The 24,840-nt window shown below is 35.3% G+C and overlaps 1 protein-coding gene across 1 annotated transcript in view; it reads right to left on the reverse strand.

The window, feature by feature from the left end:
- Positions 1-943: 943 nt before the first annotated feature.
- tweek (transmembrane protein KIAA1109 homolog tweek) overlaps positions 944-24,840 on the reverse strand; it is an 806,203-nt gene continuing 782,306 nt past the window's right edge. The window contains 3 exon segments of the mRNA XM_090388226.1: positions 944-5,071; positions 7,002-7,128; positions 22,979-23,104. Coding sequence (XP_090244352.1) covers positions 4,861-5,071; positions 7,002-7,128; positions 22,979-23,104 — 464 coding nt within the window. The 3' untranslated portion in view covers positions 944-4,860.

A 24,840-nucleotide genomic window follows, 5' to 3' on the forward strand; every position in this document is an offset into this window, starting at 1 on the left:
ACGAAGAAAGGCTTAAGTTTTGCAAATTACAGTGTCTGGAGACTAGGCACCAGCGAGGTGATCTGATAGAGGTGTATAAAGCTTTGAATGGTTTGAGCATGCTCAATGCTGATGAGATTCTTCCTCTCGCTCAGAATAATCACCTGAGAGGGCATAAATTCAAATTGAGGATAGACATGCGGAAATTTGCCTTTAGCCAGCTGGTGGTTGGTTGGTGGAACAGACTTGTCATGGAAGTTGATGGCTCAGCTGGACAGGTATTTCGAACGAACAGAGGGGTGAAGTGGAAGTGGTTATTTTTTATTTATTTATTATTATTTTTTTTTGGCTGATGCTGCATAAGCTTGCTTTCTTGCATCAAATGCCTCTACTAATGCTAAAGCTTTGTCAAGTAGATCTGTTGGCTTTGCCCATAATTTAAAATACATGCAGCACTTACTTCTATATAATATTTTGACAAAAATTAACCCTGAAAACACTGTTCGAACAATAGTATAAAGTTTTTCTTAACATGTAAATTTCTTTTACTCTGAGAATGAAGGGCAGAAAAACAGGTTGTGATTAATGGATATTGTTTAGCTTGAGCTAAGGGGCTATGATTTCATTAAGCATTATTTTGTAGAAAGAATGTTAGCTGCAGAGCTTGGTAACTAAGTACTTCAGAGGGCAATGAAATACACTAAGAATCTGAAAATAGCTGATGTTAAGGTTCAATAGCAACCTTTGAGTGATCCAACTCAGTTCAAGTAATATAATTCCTGTTTCATATGCTATCTGTAGTTTCAAATCAAAAATAACACATTACTACTGTTGACATGTTTTATTCAATACACTTTCTCAGAAAAAAGAAAATGACTAGTTTTTATCTCACTGAACATTATTTTTGACTCGTATATACATAAGCATTACATACAATCATGATTATGTAACATACTCTATTATACACATGATTTTCTTTTACAACATCAAATATAGCAATATGTACATTTATATACAAACAGAAACATTCATTTACTATTAACATCAAGTGCCTTACTCCAGTATTACAAAATTTAGAGGGTGTTGTTTAAATGACATTTTACTGAACACCAATGTTAGGACCAGGTTACTGTAAACTGATTTCTAACAAAAAAAAGAGGGTTGCATCCTTTCCTTAAAAGAGCCTAAATATGTAATGGGAGGAGGATCCCAACTCTTTGAATCAAAGATACATGTAGGGTATTTAAATTTATTCCATCAAAGCCATATCTAAATTGAACTTGAAAAAAAAAAAAATCCTAGGTTCTATAAAGTAACTCCTTTACCCACTTTTTTTTTTTTGCAGAAGAAAAGTTGTGGATGGTCCTTTCAAATAAGAATTTACTGAAATAACTCTACTTGTTCCAAGTGGAAAGAAAGGTGTTACAATTTAGCAGTAATCAACTAGAAAATGATTATTGCAAAAGAAATGCTTCTAAAAAATAAATAAAATAGTTTTATTATTGAGAATAATAATACTCCAGTATTACAAATGCTCAAATATTTTCAGATATAAACAATTGTTTACGCTTCATAGGTCATCTATAAAAGAGGAAACTTGTTGAGAGTGCCACATAACGTAACTATTTTAAGCCTTTCCACCAGTTTATCTTGTCAGAGTTGCATGTTCTAACCAAGAGTAAAATTTGTCTGCCAGTCAAACTTAACTTAACTAACTTAGATGGATGTTTCTGGTTATTTACCAATGCTACATTAAAACACCTTTTCTACATATGTGGAACAAGTAAAGTTACTAAAGCCACAATACATTCTGCAAAAGCTTAATTTAGAGGAGACAGATATAAATTTTTTTTACTAGTCTGAAAACCAGCTCTCAACTTTAATAGCATACAAAAATATTTTGAGATCGTCTATATGACTACCTAAAAAATTTGAAATATTAATCTCAGTCATTATATATGAGAAGGCCTGATATAAAAGTTTATGGCATGGCATGGCCAAGGCACCTGCAACAGTCCTGTTTAAACTGTTTCTAATAACATTATACAAAATCGCTACCCATATCATAAAAAGTTACAGTGGATCCTAAGAATTGTTTCTGAAAGCCTCGACATGATTGGCAACTAGACATTTTTGCATCATATTACAAATGATACGAGAGCACAAAAAATAGGCTGCTAAAACTACCATGAGCTTTTCCTGTACTTAATTTCATAAACTACATACATAAATAATGAGTGAGGTAAAGTTATGAATGTGATAATTAATTTACTGAACTTTCTGGTCCACCGTGAAAAGCTGTATGTTGGTAATTTTTCAAGTAAACTAAATTTATTTACTTTGTGGGTATAGGGCTTACCTCATGCAGTGATTTATGAAGACAATCATGCCTTGCCAATCTGATTAAATTTCAGTAAAGCCTGTGAAGCTATACAACAAAGGGTAATTGAGGTTTAATATTGATAAATACAATATATGGGTAGCAGTAATCCCAGAATAAACACACCAAGCTGCTAGAACAGCTCATGGGCATCTGTCAGTGATATACAAAAACTCTGCCAGCAGAGACAAAGAGAACAGCAGTCTGTCTTGATAAAGAAAAACTAAAATAGGCATGTGCATGGCAAATTTTTGCAGGCTCAATGCTGATGGGATACTTCCACTTGCTCAGACCAAGAACCTGAGGGGCATAAATTCAAATTGAGGAAAGACAGTTGTAGAATAGATGTGCGGAAGTTTGCCATTAGCCACCGGGTAGTTGACAGCTTAAATAAATTTAAGGCTGAACTAGACAAACATTTGGAGTAACTGGATGGGAAGGTTTTTTTGGCTGATGCTGTTTAAGCTTGCTTTCTTGCATCATATGCTAATCTAACTGAAGTATATAAGGATTAAAAAAGATGCCATCTTCATTTAGTTTTCTCCGATGACACACAAGAAGGTATCAATTTGTATTCAGCGGTTGGAATGAACTTCCACCTAGTGCACTATATAAGCACTGCTTCATAAACTAAAAATATGTATGCAAAAGGATATTCAGCATTTATTCCAAAATCTGGCACGATGGTTACCAGATTTTAAAGTTGTATTGCTCTTTAGTGAAGTGACTTTTTCCTGAGCTCTGAAGATTGGCAATTAAGTATCTCAAAAGGAATATCATGTCTAATTAATTTAACAATGTGCCATTAGTAGATAAGGTGGGCTGAACAGACCAATGTTTAGTACTTGGTTCCTTACTATTTCTGATAATCAACCTTTGTATATTTCACAGCATGTCTCAGATTCGCTTTGTGTTTATGTTACATGAGATTCCTTCTGCAATCATTTCAAATAGGAAGATTTACTTATGTCTTGTATTGTTTAATTTTTTTTTTCCAGCACCATGTAATTATTGAAGAGGATTAATAATGATAAGTAGTTTGGGCTGAATATAAATGCCATAATTCGGAGAAATGTTACAGCTTTATGAGCTCCAGAAAATCTGACAATAACAAGAGCCTCTATGTTTATTAAAATTGCAAAAGATTGCTTATAGAATATTTTTCAGACAAAGGGACTGTAATGTTGGGCTTAGTTAAAGACAAAAATAAATATTTTCCAACCACTTTTATAGCTCAGCCAAAAAGAAGTAAAAATTTTATCATTTCATGTAAATTTACCTCAAATAAAACATGGATTTAAACAGTGTGCCTATTCAGCTGATAGGTAAGTAGCACATTGAACTATGAATCTGTTCTAGGCTATTCACATAATAATCCTAATATGAAAAAAGCTAGAACCTCCATTCCCAAATAAAGGTGAGCATTTTGTTTTTTAACGTAACAATGTTTAGTACTTGGCAGCCAATTTATGTAAGGTCCTTGGAATCTTTCAATGCAAAAGGGTCTAGATAACTGTATCCTCCTACATATCATTACACGATTTTCTAATTAAAACAAACCTAATAAGTAGTTTTCGAGGTGGAAGATACTTATTATTGGTTTTTCAGTCATCACAAGAAATCTTCTACATATCCTCACCGAAATAAGGGAACATTTGAGATGAAATATGTACTCACTAACTGGAATCTACTGTATTATATTTTTTAAACCTCATCCTACTTAGACATGAAGGTTTTTTCCCCATCAAAAAAACAAAGTTTGATTCTGCTGAAACCTTGGCTACTTTTCAGAGATAAAAAGAGAACTGGACCAAATTGCACTTCATGAAGAATTTTGAAAATGATATCTGTGTATTCTTTTATATTATACTTATTAACTTCCAGAAAAACTAGCAGCTTTATCTGTCCATGTTCTGGTTTAATAAGCAGAGAGATAGCACCTCCATTTACACAGTAGAAAGAAATTATAGTCACAAAATCTGAATAAATGCAGAAGTATTAAGCTTTCATATAGTAACTAAGTCCATTTCGGTTTTAGCCTTCTGTGACTTGCATGGCATCATCTTTTGTTTTAATTATGAAATAACGGTAAATTATTATTTTTATGTAGCAATGTGACTAAACTTTACAATAATAATATTACATTTGGCCAACTGTTGCCTGTCTGAAGGATAAATGTAAAGTTTAGTCAGGTTGCTACATAAAAAATCATTACTGTAATTTTGGAATATAATATACAGCTGTTTTTTTCAAGTAAGACTCTTTACGCTAAATGATGCCTTCTAATCAATATACAACTTTTACATTATGTATTTACAACTTTTCCCATAAAAACTATTTGAGCATTTGATTCACTAATAAAATTACAACAGATATCCTCAAACAGTACTCCTTTGGTAATAGCTATAAAAATAAATAAATATTTAAATAAATACAAAATGTACACATATTTCTAGAATAGCAGCAAAACATTAAAAAAAATAAATACTGAAATCCATGTTTCATTTATGCCCAAATGACAATTCTTCTCTAGATTCCTTAACAGCACCAATCATCTTTTCCATAACCACTGCCAAAATCTTGTCAAGTGGATCCATACAGCCTCTTTGCATCCACTTAGGAATTGTGACTCTAGCATGTGCAAAACCTAACTTCTGAAGAATGTAATCAACTCCATATGGTTCGATTCCTTTACCTGCCCATGACAGCAACCTGTTTGAAATAGCAATCCAAATTATTAATGAGCTTTTATCAATGCAAAACACAAGTTGCTAATCTGTGCAACTATTCCTAGGTCACAGCATGATGCAAAGAACACTTTTACTCTAGTGTTTTCTCCAGATAATCTTATAAAACTTTTGACATGTTCATTAGTAATGTAGCTATTAATTATGATTTTAAAATAAAAAAATTCATCTACACACTAAAGAATTGAAGTTAAGGCAATGCTAAAAGCTGTTCATATGTGTTTAAACATATTTTATTCAAATACTGCAAAATATCAATCAAGTTGTATTGAACTGCTTCAGCCATTCAGCACTAATGTGTGCTGATCTTGGGGTTCTTTCCACTTTGTCACTGATAACAATTTCTTCGGTCATATTATTTTAAAAAAAATAAGATCTCTTAATCTATGGTATAATAGTAGATTGTATTTCCACCAGTTCCTGTACTCAATTTTGCATATGTATTTCAAAGCTCCTTAGCATTAGCAGAGGCATTTGATGCAAGAAAGCAAGCTTATGCAGCATCAGCCAAAAAAACCCACTTCCACTTCATCCCTCTGTTCGTTCAAAATACCTGTCCAGCTGAGCCTTAAACTTATTTAGGCTATCAACCTCCACCACAAGGGATGGAAGTTTAAATATAAATTTATTTTTCCGAGGCTCGAACCCATGTTGTTGTTACTGGCGGTCCGGTGCTTATCCCCACGGCTACCCTTTCAGTTATGGCTGGATGACTTACTACTCTTTTTCTTCAAAGAACAGTAAACATTAGCTATCTTCTTGGCCTCATGTTGTTTGGCATTACAAGAATGTAAAACAAGATGCTTTTGCATGATTTCTCATCTTCCTTGGCAGTATTACCATTTCAACTCTCCAGTTTCATTTTTTTGCTACACTAAAGCAGTTATAAATTGATTTTCAACAGGCTAAGAGTAGAAAACTTGTTTCTTATCCTACTTTTCTTCTCACTCTCGTATCAAGATCTTGGTACTTACCACTCACTTCCTCACACCAGAAGAACTCTGCTGGTGTTTTTCCTTCTGCTTGGAAATTTGTTCATATCCTGTCACAAATCCCTTTCATCCAGTTATCAGCTTGCACTTACCAATTTGGATGTTTGGCATAAAGATCATTTATGCAATGCTGGCTGTTTTTTTTTTTTTTTTTTTTTTTTTGCAGTTGGCCATCCAATTTGTCTCTGAGGTTGATGGTAAATGGCTTTCTGTCTTCTAACTTCTCCGTGAATGCTGGTGTTTAATTATTACTATCACTTTTTTCCTCTTGTATATCAGTGGCCTTCTTCCACTAACTGGAAATCCTATCGATAGTTTTGCTGATGATAGCACTCTACCTTCCAAAAAAAAAGAGTAATGTTCCTATGCTCAAAATTGTCAGACAAGATCATATATCTCTACTGGGGATTACCATGACTTCTAATCTTCGATGGCATTCAAAAATCGGGATTACTTTTCTTCTACCAACCACATCTGGGGTGGTACTTCCAGATTTTATTCAAAAGAGGACAGTCAGATTAATTAGTGACTCATCTCTTACAATGCCACTCTACTCTCCTCCAACCAATCAGCATGCTATAGAAATTCAGGTCTAATATCTTCCATAAAACAAAAACTTAATTCGCTGTAACCATGACATTATCTCCATTGAGTACTGAAGGAAGCTACCAAAACTGCGAATATGCTGATGGTTTATAGTTGTGTAGCACTTCCTAATAATTATATTAGTTAGTTCCCCATGAATATTAAGAATTATTTATAGCTATTTTTCAAAATATTTTAATCTGTAGTAGTATTTTATCTCTCCACACTAAATAAAAACTTTCGTGTTACTAACTGAAATAACTAGTACTTTGCAACATTAATTAATCCTCTGTATGAAAAAAAAAAAATACTAATTACCTAACAGTAGGTTCCACGTGCCAAGTATGACACTGATAGTTTCGCCAGTCCTTCTGTAATGCCTCGGTAGGATCAGCTACCCGTCTCTTTCTTTCACTGTCTGGTGACTGACTTTTTCCAAAACTTCCTACTAAAGAAAACTGCTGTTACTATAATGTGTATTATTAGATAACCTCTTCAAAGATTTTCTGTTACACTCTGAAATATAGCTTTGCATTAGGAACATCTATATAATATCTGGCTTGTACCATAGCACAGATTCTATGCATTGTATGTATCCTACAGTTGCCAGTATTCAATGAAATTGGATCCAAGTGCACATTCCAAAAATCTCAACTACATTGAGACCAAGAAAGTTTGGCTGTCATAGGAGCATATTTGTCAAACCAGTCCAACACTGTTGAAGCCCATCCTATACTGTGTGTTCAGTTGCATGAAGGTGCTTATGTCTGTCCCACTGGAACTCACACCTACTGACAGTAATATTCTTAATGCAAAGCTATCGCGGTATAAATTTTATTTTACAAATTACGAAAGCTACTATTCAAATTACAGTAAAACCTGAATAATACAAAGCACATACCATCGCCTGCTAAAGGATAGGCTTTTCTATGTAAATATATTTTTTACACCCTACGAGAAATAAATATTGTTACCTTGTATATTTAATACAAAGCTTGGCACAGCTGTCCGATTATTGCCTCTGGCCACCCGGTTCCCTGCTTCCTAAAGGGTGCACTGACTTGTTAGAATTTACTTTTGTGTAAACAAAACCAGTTTATGATAGCTACAACATAAATGCACTCTGATGGATGAACTGTTGAATTAAAAAAAGAATAATAAAAAGAGTTTTTCTAAATTGTTTACATACACTCCCATGCTCGAGGTCAGTTGCAATTGTTACACCAGTTCAAAGAGTCTTTTGCTACAGTAATAATCTATTTTTTGTGGCATTTTATCTGAGCTTGTGTCCTTTTTGGAACTTGTCTTTAAATTAAGTTAAAGTTGGTTTATATTAAATTTCATCTAGGCAACAAAACGTAAACAGATATTGCAAAGGAATACTGAAAAAGTGCATGACACTGGAGTAGCGATAAAAAACATGAAACACATTTGTGGTACCCAATATATCAGGTCCGATTTTACAAGAAAATGCAAAATTATCTAGCTTAGCAACAGGAATAACTTGGTTTCGCAAAATGTTTGCAGCAAGTCTAGATTATTCGACAAAGAAAAGGCGAGTCTTGTCATGGTGGAAAATTAAGTAAACAAAGACTCATTGTGTTATGCTGCAATTCAGATGGCAATACAAAACTATGCTCAACTTGTGTTTGGTAAGTTTTCCAAGCCAACCAACTTCCCTGTGATTATGAGAAAATAGGCTCGGCGAAAAAAAGGAACACTTTGATGATTTTAGATCGTTGTACAGCGCATTCTGCCGAGACATATATGACTGTTGTTTTTACCTCCCAATACTGCCACTGGATCAAGGCATTATTTATAAATTATAGAGAGCATATAGAGCCTGTCTGATCCACAACGTAGAAGGAAGGAACAATTTGCAGCCAAAATGGAATTTCTTGGATGCTATCCATAATCTTATTATTGCATCAAGTGCTTCAGAAAGAGTGGCTTTGGAGAAAATAATCAAAAAACATTGTCCAGCAGATGAATGTGATAGCAACATTGAGGAATTTGTGAACGTGGATGATGAAGTTGCTACCACAGCAAAATAATAATGTTTTTGTTACTAGTGAAGAAACACACAGACATGCTGCCATCGATAATGTCTGTGCAAGCAACATTGGATTCTTTCTTTAAATTAGATTAAAAAGTTAATAGTTTGTTTGTCTCCTTCTATATAAATATTGTACAATTTTTTTCATTTCCATTAATTGCTTTATCTTACAAATAAAATATTTAAAAAATGTGTTATTTCTATTACTGCATTGTTAGACAAGGCTTTTATTATTAGATATATAGTATGTACCAAAGGAAAAAAAAAAAAAAAAAAGCAGTGAAAATTTAGTTCCCTTGAACTTTGTATTAACGAGATTTGACTGTAATTGCTTCTGTGTGTTATTTAAATGCTGAGCAAAATATTGCTTTACCACTAAATTTTAATTCGATACTTTTAAGTGCAAATCATTAAAAAAACATAAAAATTCTTTTTCACATTATACAGTATTCACTGTGAGTCAAGAAAAGTTACCTCAATTCAAGGATTGAAATGAATAACTGAAATAAAATACTCATTTCACCAACCACAGTTAAAAATACCTGTAAAATTAAGGTATGTTGAAAGGTACCAGTAGTTTTTAAGGATTTTATTATTTTTTGTTTAGCCTTCCCCTTGACAAAGTTTGATTTGTGAATGTCTCAGCTTCACAAATGCTAGCTACCATTCAGCTGTACGTAATAATGATGCATGAAGAAGAGGTGAGATAAGGTGCACCCATGTCCCACTTCTAATACTTGTGGTTAGTGTCAATAGCAGAAAATGATGCAAGAGAGAAAGCTTATACATCCACCAGATGGAAGTTTGTTCCAACAACCAACTACCCACTGACTGAAAGCAATTTCTGCACCTCATGTGTGCTGTATGAGTGAGAGGAAAGATGTCATCAGCATTTATCTTAACTAATCCATTCAAAGTCTTCAACATCTAAATCAGTTCTCCTCGCAGGTGATTAGTTTCCAGCTCAACAAATCCTAAATGCAAGTTCTCGTGTGAATATTTGATCTTGGCATCCTGTTTGGCCTAAAATCAGATTGTTCACTAATTCTTGTGTAGATAGATTGATACAATTAATGCCTTGTTCCAATATTGTGGATTTTTTGTCATTGGATAATGTGATGGATGTAAATTGTGATGCTTTTTTTCATTATCTTTAAAGCATACTCCATACTTATAAAATATCCTTCTCCTCTGGTTTAATTTAGTTATCATTTATTTGGATGTACTCTAACTACCTCTTTAACAGTTCTAGTTCTCAGAAAAAAAGAATCGATTCCTCCTCTGAAGTCATATTTGTACTAGGAAGGTTTCTATAATTAATGGAGGCACCTCCGTAGCCAGGTGGGAAGGAGCAACAGTGCGTAACACACGCTTCTTGATTAGACTGGGGTTCGAGCCCATCACCACCAAATACAGAGGATGCGGAAAGGTCAGGGAATGACCACTGCATATTCCCGGAGCAATATGGCCTTGGTTGCTGATAAATACCACTTTACCATTTTAATTTATTCAACACAAGCTCATGATCCAGAAATCCTTTCTACAATGAAGTAGTCAAGTATGCATGAGCCACCTTACTATAATTTTAATTAAGAGGATATAATATTCACAAAATTCTAACAGCCTTTTACCATTTTGTTACATCAGTCTTCTCTCCGAATGTAACTGTCATTAGTTCCTACTGCTTTCCCTAACTCTATTTAATTTTTGAGATGGTGCATTTAAACAAATTTTCTGCAGTATGTCTACCACTCATACTGCCCAATTTCAATATGACTTGAACATGCATTACCATCAAAAATTATAAAAATTTAGGGCTACCTTGTCCTTTTGTGTGTTTTATTCAACTTCATAAAGTTTGTTATGTTGTGAAACATAAGACCAAAGCATTTTCTTATACAGAAAATACAGCACAAGGAGGTTGAAAAGAGATGGCATTTGAAAGTTACACAGTGACAACAAATACTATAGCCTATAAGTACCACAGAAAAGGCTAAGAGAGTGCAGAACAGGGATAAGGAATTTTTTTATTATGTGAATACAAAGAATCAGATCAGACCCTTGCATAATGGGTGTCAAAAAGTCTTAGATAAACCAGTTAATTACCTGATCAGGTTCTTCACATCAACAGACTCTTCGTAGTGAGGAGAGACTGAGCAGTATAAAATTACAGATGACTTTCAAGCTTAAAGGCAAGTAAAGGTCCTAGAGTGCATTTTGAGATTTAGGAAAGAAAATCATGTTTACCTATTGTGACAGTCACTTATGAGCTGGATGTAGGAAATGATTTTAACATTGTTTATTTGGATTTGAACAAAGCATGAGAGGTTACTGTGTAAAATGTAGGAAGCACAGGTAAGATTCTTAGATTCAGTGTAGTTACCATTTAGAATAGGCAAACTTACCACCAAGGATCAGTTTTGGGTCCAATGTTGTTTCTGACTTTCTTAGAGGGCATGATGTCAAGGTTGGGAGAGTGATCAGCACCAAGCAGTGCTCATGGTGTCTTGTCAACAATTCGAACTTTTGTTTGTAGAGATAGGGAGGTCATAATCCCACTATACAAGAAAAATGTAAGGCCCTTACGAACCTAAGGGGGCATAAATTGAAATTAAGAAAGGACAGATGTAGAATAGATGTGCGGAAATTTGCCTTTAGCCAGCGGGTGGTTAATTGCTGGAACAAACTTCCATCTGTCGTTGTGGAAGTTGATAGGTTAAAAAAATTTAAGGAGGAACTGGACAGGCATTTGGAGGGAATGGCGTGATTTTTTTTTTTTTTTGGCTGATGCTGCATAAGCTCATACACTTGCTTTCTTGCATCACATGCCACTACTACTACCTTGTACAAATGGTCACAAACTTACATAAGATTGTTGTACAGAATTTTGTGTTATAATAATGGTGAAGAAGTATTAAGATCAATTTAGCCAGGTGGCCAAGAATGAGGATATATTAGCATACATGTTTCAATCACATGACTGACTGTAAAGTGAAAAATTCTTCTCCTATTAAAGGTGGTTGTCATTACTAAGTAATGTTTTTGTCCATTATTTGATATGGAGAAGTGCAGATTGAGGAGATTAAAATCAATGATGCATTCTAACAATCAAGAAAAAGTCTTTAGAAATAGGGACATGTGAGGGGGGGGGCTTATTTGATGGGGCAAGTGTTTAATTTTGATAATACTGGCATTATTTTGCAAAATAATTTGAGGTCTGGTTTCAATGCAGTTGAGGATCATCAAACTCTGTTCCTTGATGGTAATGTGGCATGGAATTGCAAATGGAAATCTCTGCTTGTGTAAAATTCATGGGCACTTAATGATCTCTTCCCCATTGTGTGGATATCAAACCCAAAGGCAATGGTTAGAGTTGTAATATCTGAGGCATATTTTGCATACCATTTCATTGGACTACTGCCAGGCCAAAGAAATCTCAATTAAAATCCTGCTGATCTTTGACAACATTAGTGGTATAGGAGAAATTTTACAGTCCAACATGAAGGCAATTATCCCACACAGATCTGGAAACTTTATTTTAGGCAGGATGTGGCTATGTCAGAAGAGCAACAAGGTTCTTTCTTTGGTTTTGGAAACTCCAGTGTCTGGAAATTATGCACTGGTGATCTGATTGAAGTAGCTAAATGGATTTACTCTTTCTTGGACAATAAGGATAGTTCCATACTAAGATGCATGTGCAAAATATTTTAGCCAGAGAGTTATTGATTGTTAGATAAAATTCCATCTGGTGTTGTCGATGGATAGTTTGAAAAATTATAAAAAAAAAAGAATTAAACAAATTATTAGAAGCGAAGGACACATGTCATGAGTAGTGTTTTATTTTTTTAGTTGACGCTGTATTACTTCCCCCTGTGGTGGATCATAGGGTTAGTATTAGTTGGGGCATTTGTTGCAAGAAAGCAAGCTTACAAAGCATTACCCCCAATAATAATAGTAATATTAGTAATGGCCATTACTAATACTAATTTGTCTAGTTCTTCCTTGAATTTGTTCAAACTATCCACTTCCACAAAAACAGATGTAAGTTTGTTCAACTATCAACCACCTTGCAGGTGCCTAGTATCCAAACTCTGCAGAACTGAAGCCTTTCATGGTAAGACCACCACTCTGGTCCCTTCACCATCTCATTGGCTTTCTCTACACTTGTATGTAGTACTCAAAATGTGGCCTAACCATTGCCTTGTACAATGGGATAATCACCTTCTTATTCTTGCTAGTAAAGTAGTAGAGGCATGTGATGCAAGAAAGCAAGTGTGTGACCTTATGGAGCATCAGCCAAAAAAAAAAAAAAAAAAAATTCACACATCCATTCCCTCTAAAAGTTTGTCTGAGCAAGAGGAAGAATACCATTAGAATTTAGTGTGCTCAACCTATTCAAGGTCTTATACATTTCAATCAGATCACCTTGTAGGTTGCTGGTTTCAGATGCTGCAATTTGCAGAACTTAATCCTCTCTTGGTAAGAGGACCCCTTTGTTCCCCTTTTCTGTACTTACTCAAGCAAGTACAGAGACTACATCCTTCCTAAAATGAGGCCTCTAGACCTGTACACAGTACTCAAGGCATGGCTTGACCATTGTCTTATACAAAAGGATAATCACCTCCTTTTCTCTACTAGAAAAATTCCCATATATCATTAACAAAACCCCATGAGCTGTCCTGGCAACTTTCACAACTATTCCCCGCCCCCCCACACACACACAGATCTCTCTCTCATTTTCCACTACCCTGAGTTTAGTACCACACAGTTAGTATGTCAATCTCGGATTACTGCTACCCATATGTATTACATTTGTCAATATTAAACTTCAAATGCCATTTCTCAGCCCATCTGCCTAATTTTTCTAGATCTCAGAGAAGTAGCTTACCGACATTATGCCTAATATACCTTCATCAATAAGTATAGAAAACAACAATGGGACCAGCACTGAACCCTGGGGAATCCACTAATAATATTAGTCCAGGAAGATCAGGGCCCGTTAATAGCCACTCTCTGTATTCTCTTCAACCATAGCAATAACTTGCCCTTAATGCTACACTGCTCCAATTTGTACAACAGTATCAACAGTATCAGTAACAGTATCATCCATGCATGTGATTTCAAAATTATAATTATTTTTTTCATCCAGTTACTACATCATTGTATCCAATCAGATTGGTCAGACAAGATCACTGTGACTGCAGTATAATTGCATTCCTGTCTAGATGGTCCTGTATTACTTCTTTAACCAGTGACCCTCCCCCCCCCCAGAATCCAAGGATGCTCTCAAAATTATGGCTATGATAACCCACTGTGCTGCCTCCCTTAATATGACTGGATAGATTCCAACCATCCCTGGTGCCCTTTTTTATGTTTAGCTTCAACAATTTCTCTTCCACTTTCCTCTCAGTTATCACAAAATCATTTAGATCCCCTTGCGTAAAGAACTTCTCATGAGTGAATGTCGATGCAAAATACCTATTCAGTTTGTCAGCAACCTGGGCAGGATCATTCATATCAAGTGGACCAATGTGATTCTACCCCTCCCTTCTAATGTTAATATAAGTAAAGAAGTTTTTGCCAGACAATTCTCATTATTTGCCTTAGTTCCTTTGTAACTTGAGTACACTGGTTTATATCCATCATAGGCTTCTTTATCACATGATAATTTATATGGAATACATGAAATCATCTCTGCCTTATAAATGGGTGGTTGCTTCTCATTTAGAATTTGCTATTTGCAACATCCTCAGTTGGGCCTACTTAAAAACTGTCTGAGGACCAGTTTTATGAAAGCAACAGCCCTTCCCATTACCCTTAAAAATAGTTATTTCTTTAAGTAAATCTCTCACACAGATTCTTAATACATGAAGAATCACTGCTGATAATTAGATCAACGGTATTGTTGCAAAAAACAGCCATCCAATAAAAGTATTGTTGTGTGTTAGTGACCAACCCACAAGTTCCAGTCAGTATCTGGAAAGACAGAGTCCCCCATTATAAGATATTCTAATTTATTGGCCCAATCTATTTCTCTGTATAGCTGTTTGTTATATTCATCACAGTCATTAGGTCTATAACAAATCAAACTGACTCAACATTGCACTGCGTTAGACTTAATATGCTTCTTAAGTAAGAGGATAACCTCATCACCTCCCCACTCCTTTATGAAAAATGCACAATACAGAACTAAACTGTCAAACTGCATTCAAACAGGAATGCTGGCAAGAAAAAAAAAATTAATAATACCATTTATTTTATTATCTCAAAAATAGCAACAGTTCTTTTGTCTGGTATTTGTGAGTAAGTCGCTGTAAATAACATATCGTAATTCACATTACGATATTTTATTAGCTAATTAATTGTGACCCCAATAACACTGTTTTTTGGTAATTGTTTCAAGATCTCAGAAGTTGAAATTTTTGCTGTATAACTAAGCTATTTATCTCTCTAAAATTCATTCTTAAGGTCACGAGCGTGGTTTGTAAATTGTATTAGTTACCAATTCAAATCATTAAAATGCACTACACTTTCATCATTATCATATGTTCCATTATAAGAACCAATTTTGAACGGCTTTGCAATATTTTTCTAAAGCACATTTCTGGAAATCACAACTATAAAACAAAAACAATTTGCACTTTCCGGTTTATTGGGCTTTTCTCTTACTGCAAGCAATTATAAACGGGTAGTAAACTCAATCTTCTTGCATTTGCGAAAATACCGATAGCTGGAATTGTGTGGTTTTTTATGTTATTATGGTGAAATGTGTTTGCCCTTTACTGAAATCTTCATTTGTATAAAAAACAAATTTTCAGAATCTTCTCTTCATTGTTTTTTCTTTTTAAGCTTCATAAACATGTTACTCCACGTGAATTGTGTTAGTTTCAATTTGTGTGTGTGCCGTTAAAAAATGCTTATGCATGCAATTGTGAAATTTATAATTAAAAGAGAAGATTATCTTGGAAAAAAATGCCTCGAAACATTTCCAAAGAAGACAACTCCTTGTGCAACAAGTCCTGAGCCAATAATGAGTGATCAATGAGTGTGCATTTAGTCGATGATGATGAAGAATAAACATTCGTATGGCATAAATAATTTCTCTATTATTATAATTTGTTTGATTTTACAGGTAAAGGTTTTCATTTCTTTCAATAAATCAATCATTGTTTAAACAAACTAATTACATTGTTGATAACGTAACTCCTATTTTTAACCTTATGTCCATGGCAAATAAATTCCCGCTTTACGAGCACGCGTTAGGAATGAATTAACTTGTAAAGTCGAGAACTACCTGTACTATGCAAAATGATAGATATCTAAATGAATGTGGATTATACTCATACAGTTTTAGGTTTACTAGATATAAAATTACTTAGAAAAGTAAAACCTAAAAAAAAAAAAATAAAACACACACCCACATATGTGATTAGGACCTTTGAGCAACTTATTTACCAGAATTAAAAGCCTACAATCCCACCACTAGTATATGATATTTGCACGAAATCAATGCAAATGTAGTATTGTATGGCAGTAGCGTAGCTACCCTTTTTCGAGCCCCTACTTAATTAAGGAAAATTGCAAAAACAGGAGACAGCGAAAGACGGCGTAGGAGCCCGGAGGCAATTGCCTACATGGTAGCTACACCACTGTTGTATGTACTAAGTCATTAAAACTTCAGTCGCCACTTTTCAACCCATCTACCTAACTTTTCTAGATCCTGTTGCAGTAGCATACTGTCTTTACTATCATTAACAATCCTGCCAACCTTTGTATCATCCGCAAACTTGGGCATTAAGCCTGATATACCTTCATCGATATCATTAATGTCGAAGTTTGCAGATGATACAAAGGTTGGCAGGGTTGTTAATGACAGTAATGGCAGTGTGCTACTGCAACACGATCTAGATAATTTGGGCAGATGGGCTAAGAAGTGGCAACTGAAGTTTAACCTTGACAAATGCAAAGTACTGCATATGGGTAGAAGTAACCCCAGAGAAACGTACCAACTGTGTGGTACTACACTTAAGGTGGTAGAAAATGAAAAAGACCTGGGAGTAATTGTGCAGTCAGATATGAAGTTTTCTGAGCAATGCAGACAGGCTGCCAGGGCAGGTCATGGGGTTTTGTCAATGATATATAGGAATTTTGCTAGCAGGGAAAAGGAGGTGATTATCCCTCTGTATAAGGCAATGGTCAGGCCACACCTTGAGTACTGCGTATAGGTCTGGAGGCCTCATTTTAGGAAGGATGTAGATTTACTTGAGCGTATACAGAGAAGGGCAACAAGATTGGTGAGGGGAATGAAGGGATCCTCTTACCAAGAAAGGCTTAAGTTCTGCAAATTGCAGTGGCTGGAGACACGGTGATCTGATTGAGGTTCAGCACGCTGAATTCTGATGGGATCCTTCCACTTGTTCAGATTACGAACCTAAGGGTGCATAAATTCAAATTAAGAAAAGACAGATGTAGAATAGATGTGCGGAAATTTGCCATTAGCCAGCGGGTGGTTAATTGCTGGAACAAACTTCCATCTGTGGTTGTGGAAGTTGATAGGTTGAATAAATTTAAGGAGGAACTGGACAGGCATTTGGAGAGAATGGTGTGATTTTTTTTTTTTTTTTTTTGTTGGCTGCATAAGCTCATACACTTGCTTTCTTGCATCACATGCCACTACTTCTACTACTATTAATAAATACAACAATGGGCCCAGCATTGAACCCTGGGGACTCCACTAATAACATTAGTCCATGTACAGCAGTGTCCATTTATTACCACTCTCTGCCATACTGCTCCAATTTGTACAGCAGCCTTCCATGTACAATAGTATCAAAAGCTTTCCTTCATCCAAGTATATGATATAAAAATTATTTTTGCATCCAGTTCCTTTGTGACCACTTCATAGTATCTAATCAAATTGCTCATACAAGACTGCCCCTTAAAAAACCCATGCTGTTCTGAAATATTACTGCACCACTTCTTTAACCAGTGACTCCATTATTTTTCCTGGAACAGAAGTTAAACTAACAGGTCTATAATTATTTGGTCACCCTTTGAACCCCCTTTTAGAATTGAGGATATATTTGGACCTCCCCAGAATCCAAGGATGCCCTCATAATTATGGCTAAGGGTTTGCTTACTTCCTTCAATGTAACTGATTAGATTCCATCTGGGCGCCTCCGTAGCCAGGTGGGAAGGAGCAGCAGTGCGTAGCATATGCTTCTTGATTAGACCGGGGTTCGAGCCCGTCACCACCAAATACGGAGTATGCGGAAAGGTCAAGGAATGACCACCGCATATCCCGGAGCAATATGGCCTTAGTTGCTAATGCTCCTAAAAACCAAATAACAAACAAACAAACAGATTCCATCTGTCCCAGTTGCCTTTTTTATGTTTAACTTCAACAATTTCTCCTCCACTTTGCTCTCCATTATTACAAAAGCATTTAGCTCCCTGTTAGAGTTTAGTAAACTTCTGTCCTCCCTTTACTTACAGAATTCCTCATGTGTGAATGTAGATGCAAAATACTCATTCATTTTGTCAGCTATCTGAGCAGGATCATCAACAGCCAAACCACCAACATCAAGTGAACCAATCTGATTCATCCTCTTCCTTCTGGAGTTTACATAAGTAAAGAAATCTTTGTTGTTTTTCTTTGCATCCTTTGCCAAGGATTTCTCGTAATCAGCCTTTGTGACTTGATTATTGACAAGTTTATATCTGCCATTGGCTTGTGTCACCTGATAATTTATATGCATCCCATGCATTTTTCTTCTCTGTCACAAGCCTCATTAGTTCATCGACATCCATTTAGGCCTAAATATTCAGATAGTATGAATCAGAGCTGTAATACTCAATATGTTCTACGTTGATAATAATATTAGTAAATTAATAAGAGGAGTTTACCTCAATATAGTACGTGGAACACTTCCGTATGATACCCTCCAGAAATTAAAACGGAAAAAACGAAAAAATCGACAACTTACCGGTACATTAAAGTAAAATATAAATAATTAAAGTAAAATATAAATAATTAAATAATCAATTTAACACAATTCAAAATCAATTCAAAACAATTAAAATTCAAATTAACGCAATTAAAAGAATCTAACGAAAATATTCAAAACGATTTTCCTTCCTGAAGCTGACAATGCTTTTCGACCGACTGTCGTGATCACAGGAATGAAAATCAATGAAAATCAAAGAAAATCAATTTTCATTCCTGTGATCACGACAGTCGGTCGAAAAGCATTGTCAGCTTCAGGAAGGAAAATCGTTTTGAATATTTTCGTTAGATTCTTTTAATTGCGTTAATTTGAATTTTAATTGTTTTGAATTGATTTTGAATTGTGTTAAATTGATTATTTAATTATTTATATTTTACTTTAATTATTTATATTTTACTTTAATGTACCGGTAAGTTGTCGATTTTTTCGTTTTTTCCGTTTTAATTTCTGGAGGGTATCATACGGAAGTGTTCCACGTACTATATTGAGGTAAACTCCTCTTATTAATTTACTAATAAGGCCTAAATATTGAACAGTATTTCTTAGTTGGTATGAAAAGCCTAGTAGCTTCCAAGATTAATTCCTTGAAGGCTTCCCATTTAGAATTCACTCTTTTTAACATCATCAGTTGATTCCATTGTATAGAATTTAAAAAAATTGCAGACCACTGAGACCACTGTAGTCATCTTTACAAAAACAAAAACCCTTCCCTTTACCTTTGATGGTAGTTGCATCTAAGTAAATCCTGCATCAATAGACTGTGATCACTGTCACCTAGTGGTTCCTTTATCTGCAAATTCATAATGCATGAGTCATCACTGCTGATAATCAGATGAAAAGTATTACCCCCTCTGGTTGCTCTCAAACATGCTGCTGTAGAAAACAATCCTCCAATAAATCCACAAAAATCTTGCTAGCGTGCGAGTGACCAATCCACAGTTTTAGTCAATATCTGGGAAGTTAAAATCCCTCATTCCAAGACATTCTGATTTACTGGCCCACTGTATTTCTCTGCACAATTGTTCATTGTACTCATCAGAGTCATAATCATCCTTTAGTCATTAGGCCTATAACACACTCCTACTCTCAATTTTGATTTCCAAGTACTTATGTCACACCGAACTGACTCGACACTGCATTGTCTACCCATGTCAACTGGATGCACTTCCTTAGATTTTATGTGTTTCTTAACTAACAGCATAACCCCTCCTCCCTTCCTACCCTGTCTATCCTTTCTGTACACATTGTACTCCCCAAATTCCTATTCTGCACTGCTTATATCTGTGTGGCACCATGTCTCTGATATCCCAACAATATCTGCCTTTGATGCCTTGATCAGCACTTCAAATTTATTTATTATACTTCTAGCACTGGTGTATATGCAAGTATACATGCACCTGTTCTTACTCTTAGTTACCCAACACAGTTCATATATTTACTTGTTCCATGATGACTCCCAGTAGCTCTTGAAATCCCCAGCAACTTTCTCTCTAGGCTGCTGCTCATTACAATAGAAGCAGTGCAAGAAATGCCTCTGCCTGCATCTACTGTTAATCTTTTAGTCTGTGAATCCTTCCCCACCAAGCTAGCAGTTTTTCTGACCCACCTAACACTGCCTCGATAGCATCAGCAAATATTCTTGCACCCTTTCTATTTAAGTGTATCCCATCCCTGTAGAAGCAATCTCTCCTGTTAATAAGCACATACCAGGTTGAGAAAAATTCTACCCCCTTGAGCCTTGCACAATTTCTCTCCAGGGACGAATTGATTGACAAGGCTCTCATCATATACTCCCTCCTATCATGTCTGGGCAGAATTGCAGACACTTTCAAATTCAATCCTAGCTCATGACTTTTTTTCAACAAATTTTGCTTTCATAAGCATGACTCACTGATCTCAGACAGTTTTTAAATTTTATGCAGTGGAACCAACAGATTAATCTGAATGGGAGTCATTCAGGGTAGTATTTGTAGAAGCTACTAGGTTTTTTATACCATTTAAGGCTTAGACCTCAATGGATGTGCAATGAACTAATGAAACTTGTGGATGTATATAAATTATCCAGTAATCCTATGGTAGATATAAACTAGTCTGCAACCAAGTCACAAAAAGGAGATTAGACAAAACATGCAAAGCCTTTTATACATAATATATAAAACACTGGAAGGAAGGGAATGAATCATATTAGCCCACTTGATATCAATGGTTTGACTCCTGATGATCCTGCTCAGGATGCTGACAAACTGAATAGGCATTTTGCATCTACATTCAAGCATGAGAAATTCTTTAGAGTAAAGCATGCTAGAAGTTTATCAAACTATAACAGGGAGCTAAGTGATTTTTTGATAACTGAGAGGAAAATGGAAAAGAAATTGTTATAGCTAAACATAAAAGAAGCATCACAGGAGGTAAGCAAATCCTTAGATTCTGGGAAGATCAGAAGGTGACATGAGTAATTACACACCTGGTAGTTTAACATCTGTTCTGAGAAAAATAGTGGAATCCCTGGTTAAAGAAGTAATGCAATCATAACATGGATTTATCTGACCAATCTGACTGGATACTATGACGGAGTAACAAAGGAGCTGTATGCAAAAAATAATTTTGCTATCACATATTTGGATTTAAGACTGTTACTCGTAAAAGACTACTGTACAAATTGGAGTAGTGTGGTATTAAGGGCAAATTACTGCTATTGACAAAGGGATGGTTGAGTGGAGAACACAGAGTGGTTATTCAGTGGACACTACTCTCTCTGGACTAATGTTGTTAATGGAGTCCCCCAGGGTTGTTGTTTCTATATTTATTAATGAAGGTATATCATACATAATGTCTAAGTGTGCAAGGTGGTTACCAACAGTAATAAAGGTAAGCTACTGTAATAAGATCTAGAAAAATAAGGTAGGTGGGCTGAGAAATGCCAGTTGAAGTTTAACATTGACAAATGCTAGTACACTGAGGGTAGTTGTCCAAGGCTGCCAAGGAGAGCTCAGGGGGTTTTATCAATGATACACAGAAATTTTGCTAGCAGTGAGAAGGAGGTGATTATCCCACATCTTGAGGCCTCATTTTAGGAAGGATGTGGATCTGCTGAAATGGGTAACACAAAGATATGTTACCAAGAAAGAAAGGCTTGACTTCTGCAAATTGCAGTATATAGAAACGAGGCACACGCAAGGTGATATGACTGAGGTGCTTAAGTATTTGAAATAAAAGAAATTGTTATAGCTAAATATAACAATTTCTTTTATTTTTGAGCAAGCTGAATCCTGATGCCATTTTTTCCTCTTTCTCAGACTACACACGAGGGGGACATAAATTCAAATGGAGGAAGGATATTTGCAGAATAAATATGTGGAAGTTTGTTATGTTTGTTATTTGGTTTTTAGGAGCATTAGCAACTAAGGCCATATTGCTCCGGGAAATGCGGTGGTCATTCCCTAGCCTTCCCGCATCCTCCGTTTTTGGTGGTGACGGGCTCGAACCCTGGTCTAATCAAGAAGCGTGTGCTTCGCACTGCTTCTTCCCACCTGGCTATGGAGGCGCCCTATGTGGAAGTGAGTAGTTTAAATAAATTTAAGGAAGAACAAGATCAACTAGTGAAGGGGATGGACAGGTGATGTACATTTTATTTTTATTTATTTTTTTTTTTTGACTGATGCTGTATAAGCTTGCATCATTTGCCACTAATAATAACAAAGCTCAGGATGCCAGTGGAGCAAAACCACGAAAGAAATAGTTTCTTATTACAAAAGCATCTATGCAATTAACCTTATACAGGTTTATAAAAAACACTAAAGAACCAGCAAACCCTTCTACATCCTCAAGACTATGGTGTATAACCCTCAAATTTATCTAGTACATTAATAAATTAACCATTAACTACCACCTTCAACATGAGCAAAGGTAGTGGTCACCATTGTAAAATTATATTTTATATAAAAAATGCATAGATTTAATCAAAATTTAATTAATGGTGGCTGATGACCTAAACCTAAGTCTAAAACCAACTACACGTAACTTCAAAGTTAAAAAATGTAAGTATAATTTGTCTAATTTTCTCATGCTACTGATGAAGCCCCCGAAAATAGGAGTACATAATATATTTTTCTATCTGATTATACAGGAAGCCATTAATTAAATGCTTTACCCCTATCAAGTGAAGTGCTGTTTCATTCTGAAACATGAATAAACTGTTAGAGAATTTACAATATAAGAGAGTCCCAACTTACGGTCTCTTTCTTTAACATAAGATGTAATTAAATCATGCAGAAAGAAGAAAGCTTCAGCATCCACAGCTACAAATATATGGTCATCAAATTCTGTTACAAAGCTGCATTCAACAGTTGGCTTGAAATCTGAGTAAGAAATGCACATTAAAGAAGATTAAATTTCATAAAAGCAAAACATTCAAAAAATAGCAGTGTAATATAAAAAACAATTATTTAAATTTAATTTTCCATGTGAATAAACTTTCTAGAAGTGCACAAAAAAAAAAAACTTATAATAATTTAAGGTGTGAAATAATTAGAAAAGCAAAACATTTACATCTAAAAATGGAACATAAAATAGCATACGAACTCCAAAAGTAATAATTTTGGTATCGGAATGGAATCTTGAACTTTATATTCAGTAACAAAACAAAGTTCCAAGGACAAATAGGAAAATCAGCAGGAACTGATAATATCACACAAAAATAAAAAAATATTCAATTTTTATTATAGTTAAATTTATAAAAAAAAAAAAATCGTGAATTTCTTCATGCAAAATATACTTTGTTAGTTGCCTCCTGAGTAAGAAAATGATGATGCATTCTTGAATCTTCATGGTTACCTCTATTTTGCTCTATGAACTATGCTGAGTGGAAACTTTATTAGGTACATTATGTAATGGTAAGTAGGTCTCCCTTTAGCCTCAAAACAGCCTGGACTGAAAAATGTTTCAAAAATGTGCCACAGGAATGCTAGTCCATGTTGACTCAAATACTTCGAAGTTGTTGCAAATCTGTACTCCAAAGAGACTGTTTCATCTGATCCTATAGGTGCTGAGATCTGGAGATTGTTGTGGCCACCACACTAGGTTGAATTTCATCACATGTTCTTGGAATGAGTCCTGTACAATTCTGGCCTTGTGACATTGCACATTATCCCATTGGAAGAACTCATTCACAGATGGATCCAGTACAGCCATAAAACGATGCACTTGGTTAAAAACAATTTCCTAATAACTTATGGCACCCATATGTTGCTCTATTGGTATAGAGAGAGAGATCTGGTGTATGCCATGAAAATGCTCCTCACACCATTGATATCTGACAGGATGTGTCCATTGACTCATGCTGTTGGCTTATTCTCATCCTCCCATTGGCATGAAATAGCATGAACTGGCATTCATCAGACCAGTCAACATTCTCCCAATCCTCCAGTGTCTGGTTTTTTATGCTTCTGGGCTAACAGGAGTGGAACTCAGTTAAGTCATTGGCTACAATGCCTCACCCATGACCAGGTATGAGTTGTAGATTTTGAAATGGCTCTTTGGTTATTGCTGTTGTTCTGGGTTGTTATTGGACTGACTGTAGCTTTTCTGTTACTCTGCACAAATCTTGCCAGTCTCTGTTGACTTCATGTTATTTAGCTATTGGAATCTCAATACATCAGAGACACAGTCATATGTGAAAATCCTAGTAGAGTTGTAATTCCTGAGGATTTATTCTGTTATTACAACAGTTCTTCTCGACCTAACATCGAAAAGTTATTTCTCCCCCCCCCCCCCATTTTCTTCTATCTTCCCAATCTCCGTTCACCAGTCCTCTATTTATAACTGCTCTCACACCCTCTATCCATGTCCTTCTTGGTATTCCTGTCTTTTTCCTTCTCCATGGTTCCTCTGGGCAATCTGTCATTCTCCATTCCCTTCACATGGCCAAACCACTCCAATCTCCTCTATTTTATCGGACATTCATTGTATCCCTTATCACATAATTTCTAAAATTTTCAATCCTAGACTTTCTTGCCGATCTTTGCCAGAAATCCATCTCAACAGCCAATAGTTTATTTTTTTTGTCTTTTATTTAAGGTCCAAGTCTCACATCCAT

Source organism: Mastigoproctus giganteus, chromosome 2, assembly GCF_048544385.1.
Source record: "Mastigoproctus giganteus isolate SK-2022 chromosome 2, ASM4854438v1, whole genome shotgun sequence".
Classification (NCBI taxonomy): domain Eukaryota; kingdom Metazoa; phylum Arthropoda; class Arachnida; order Uropygi; family Thelyphonidae; genus Mastigoproctus; species Mastigoproctus giganteus.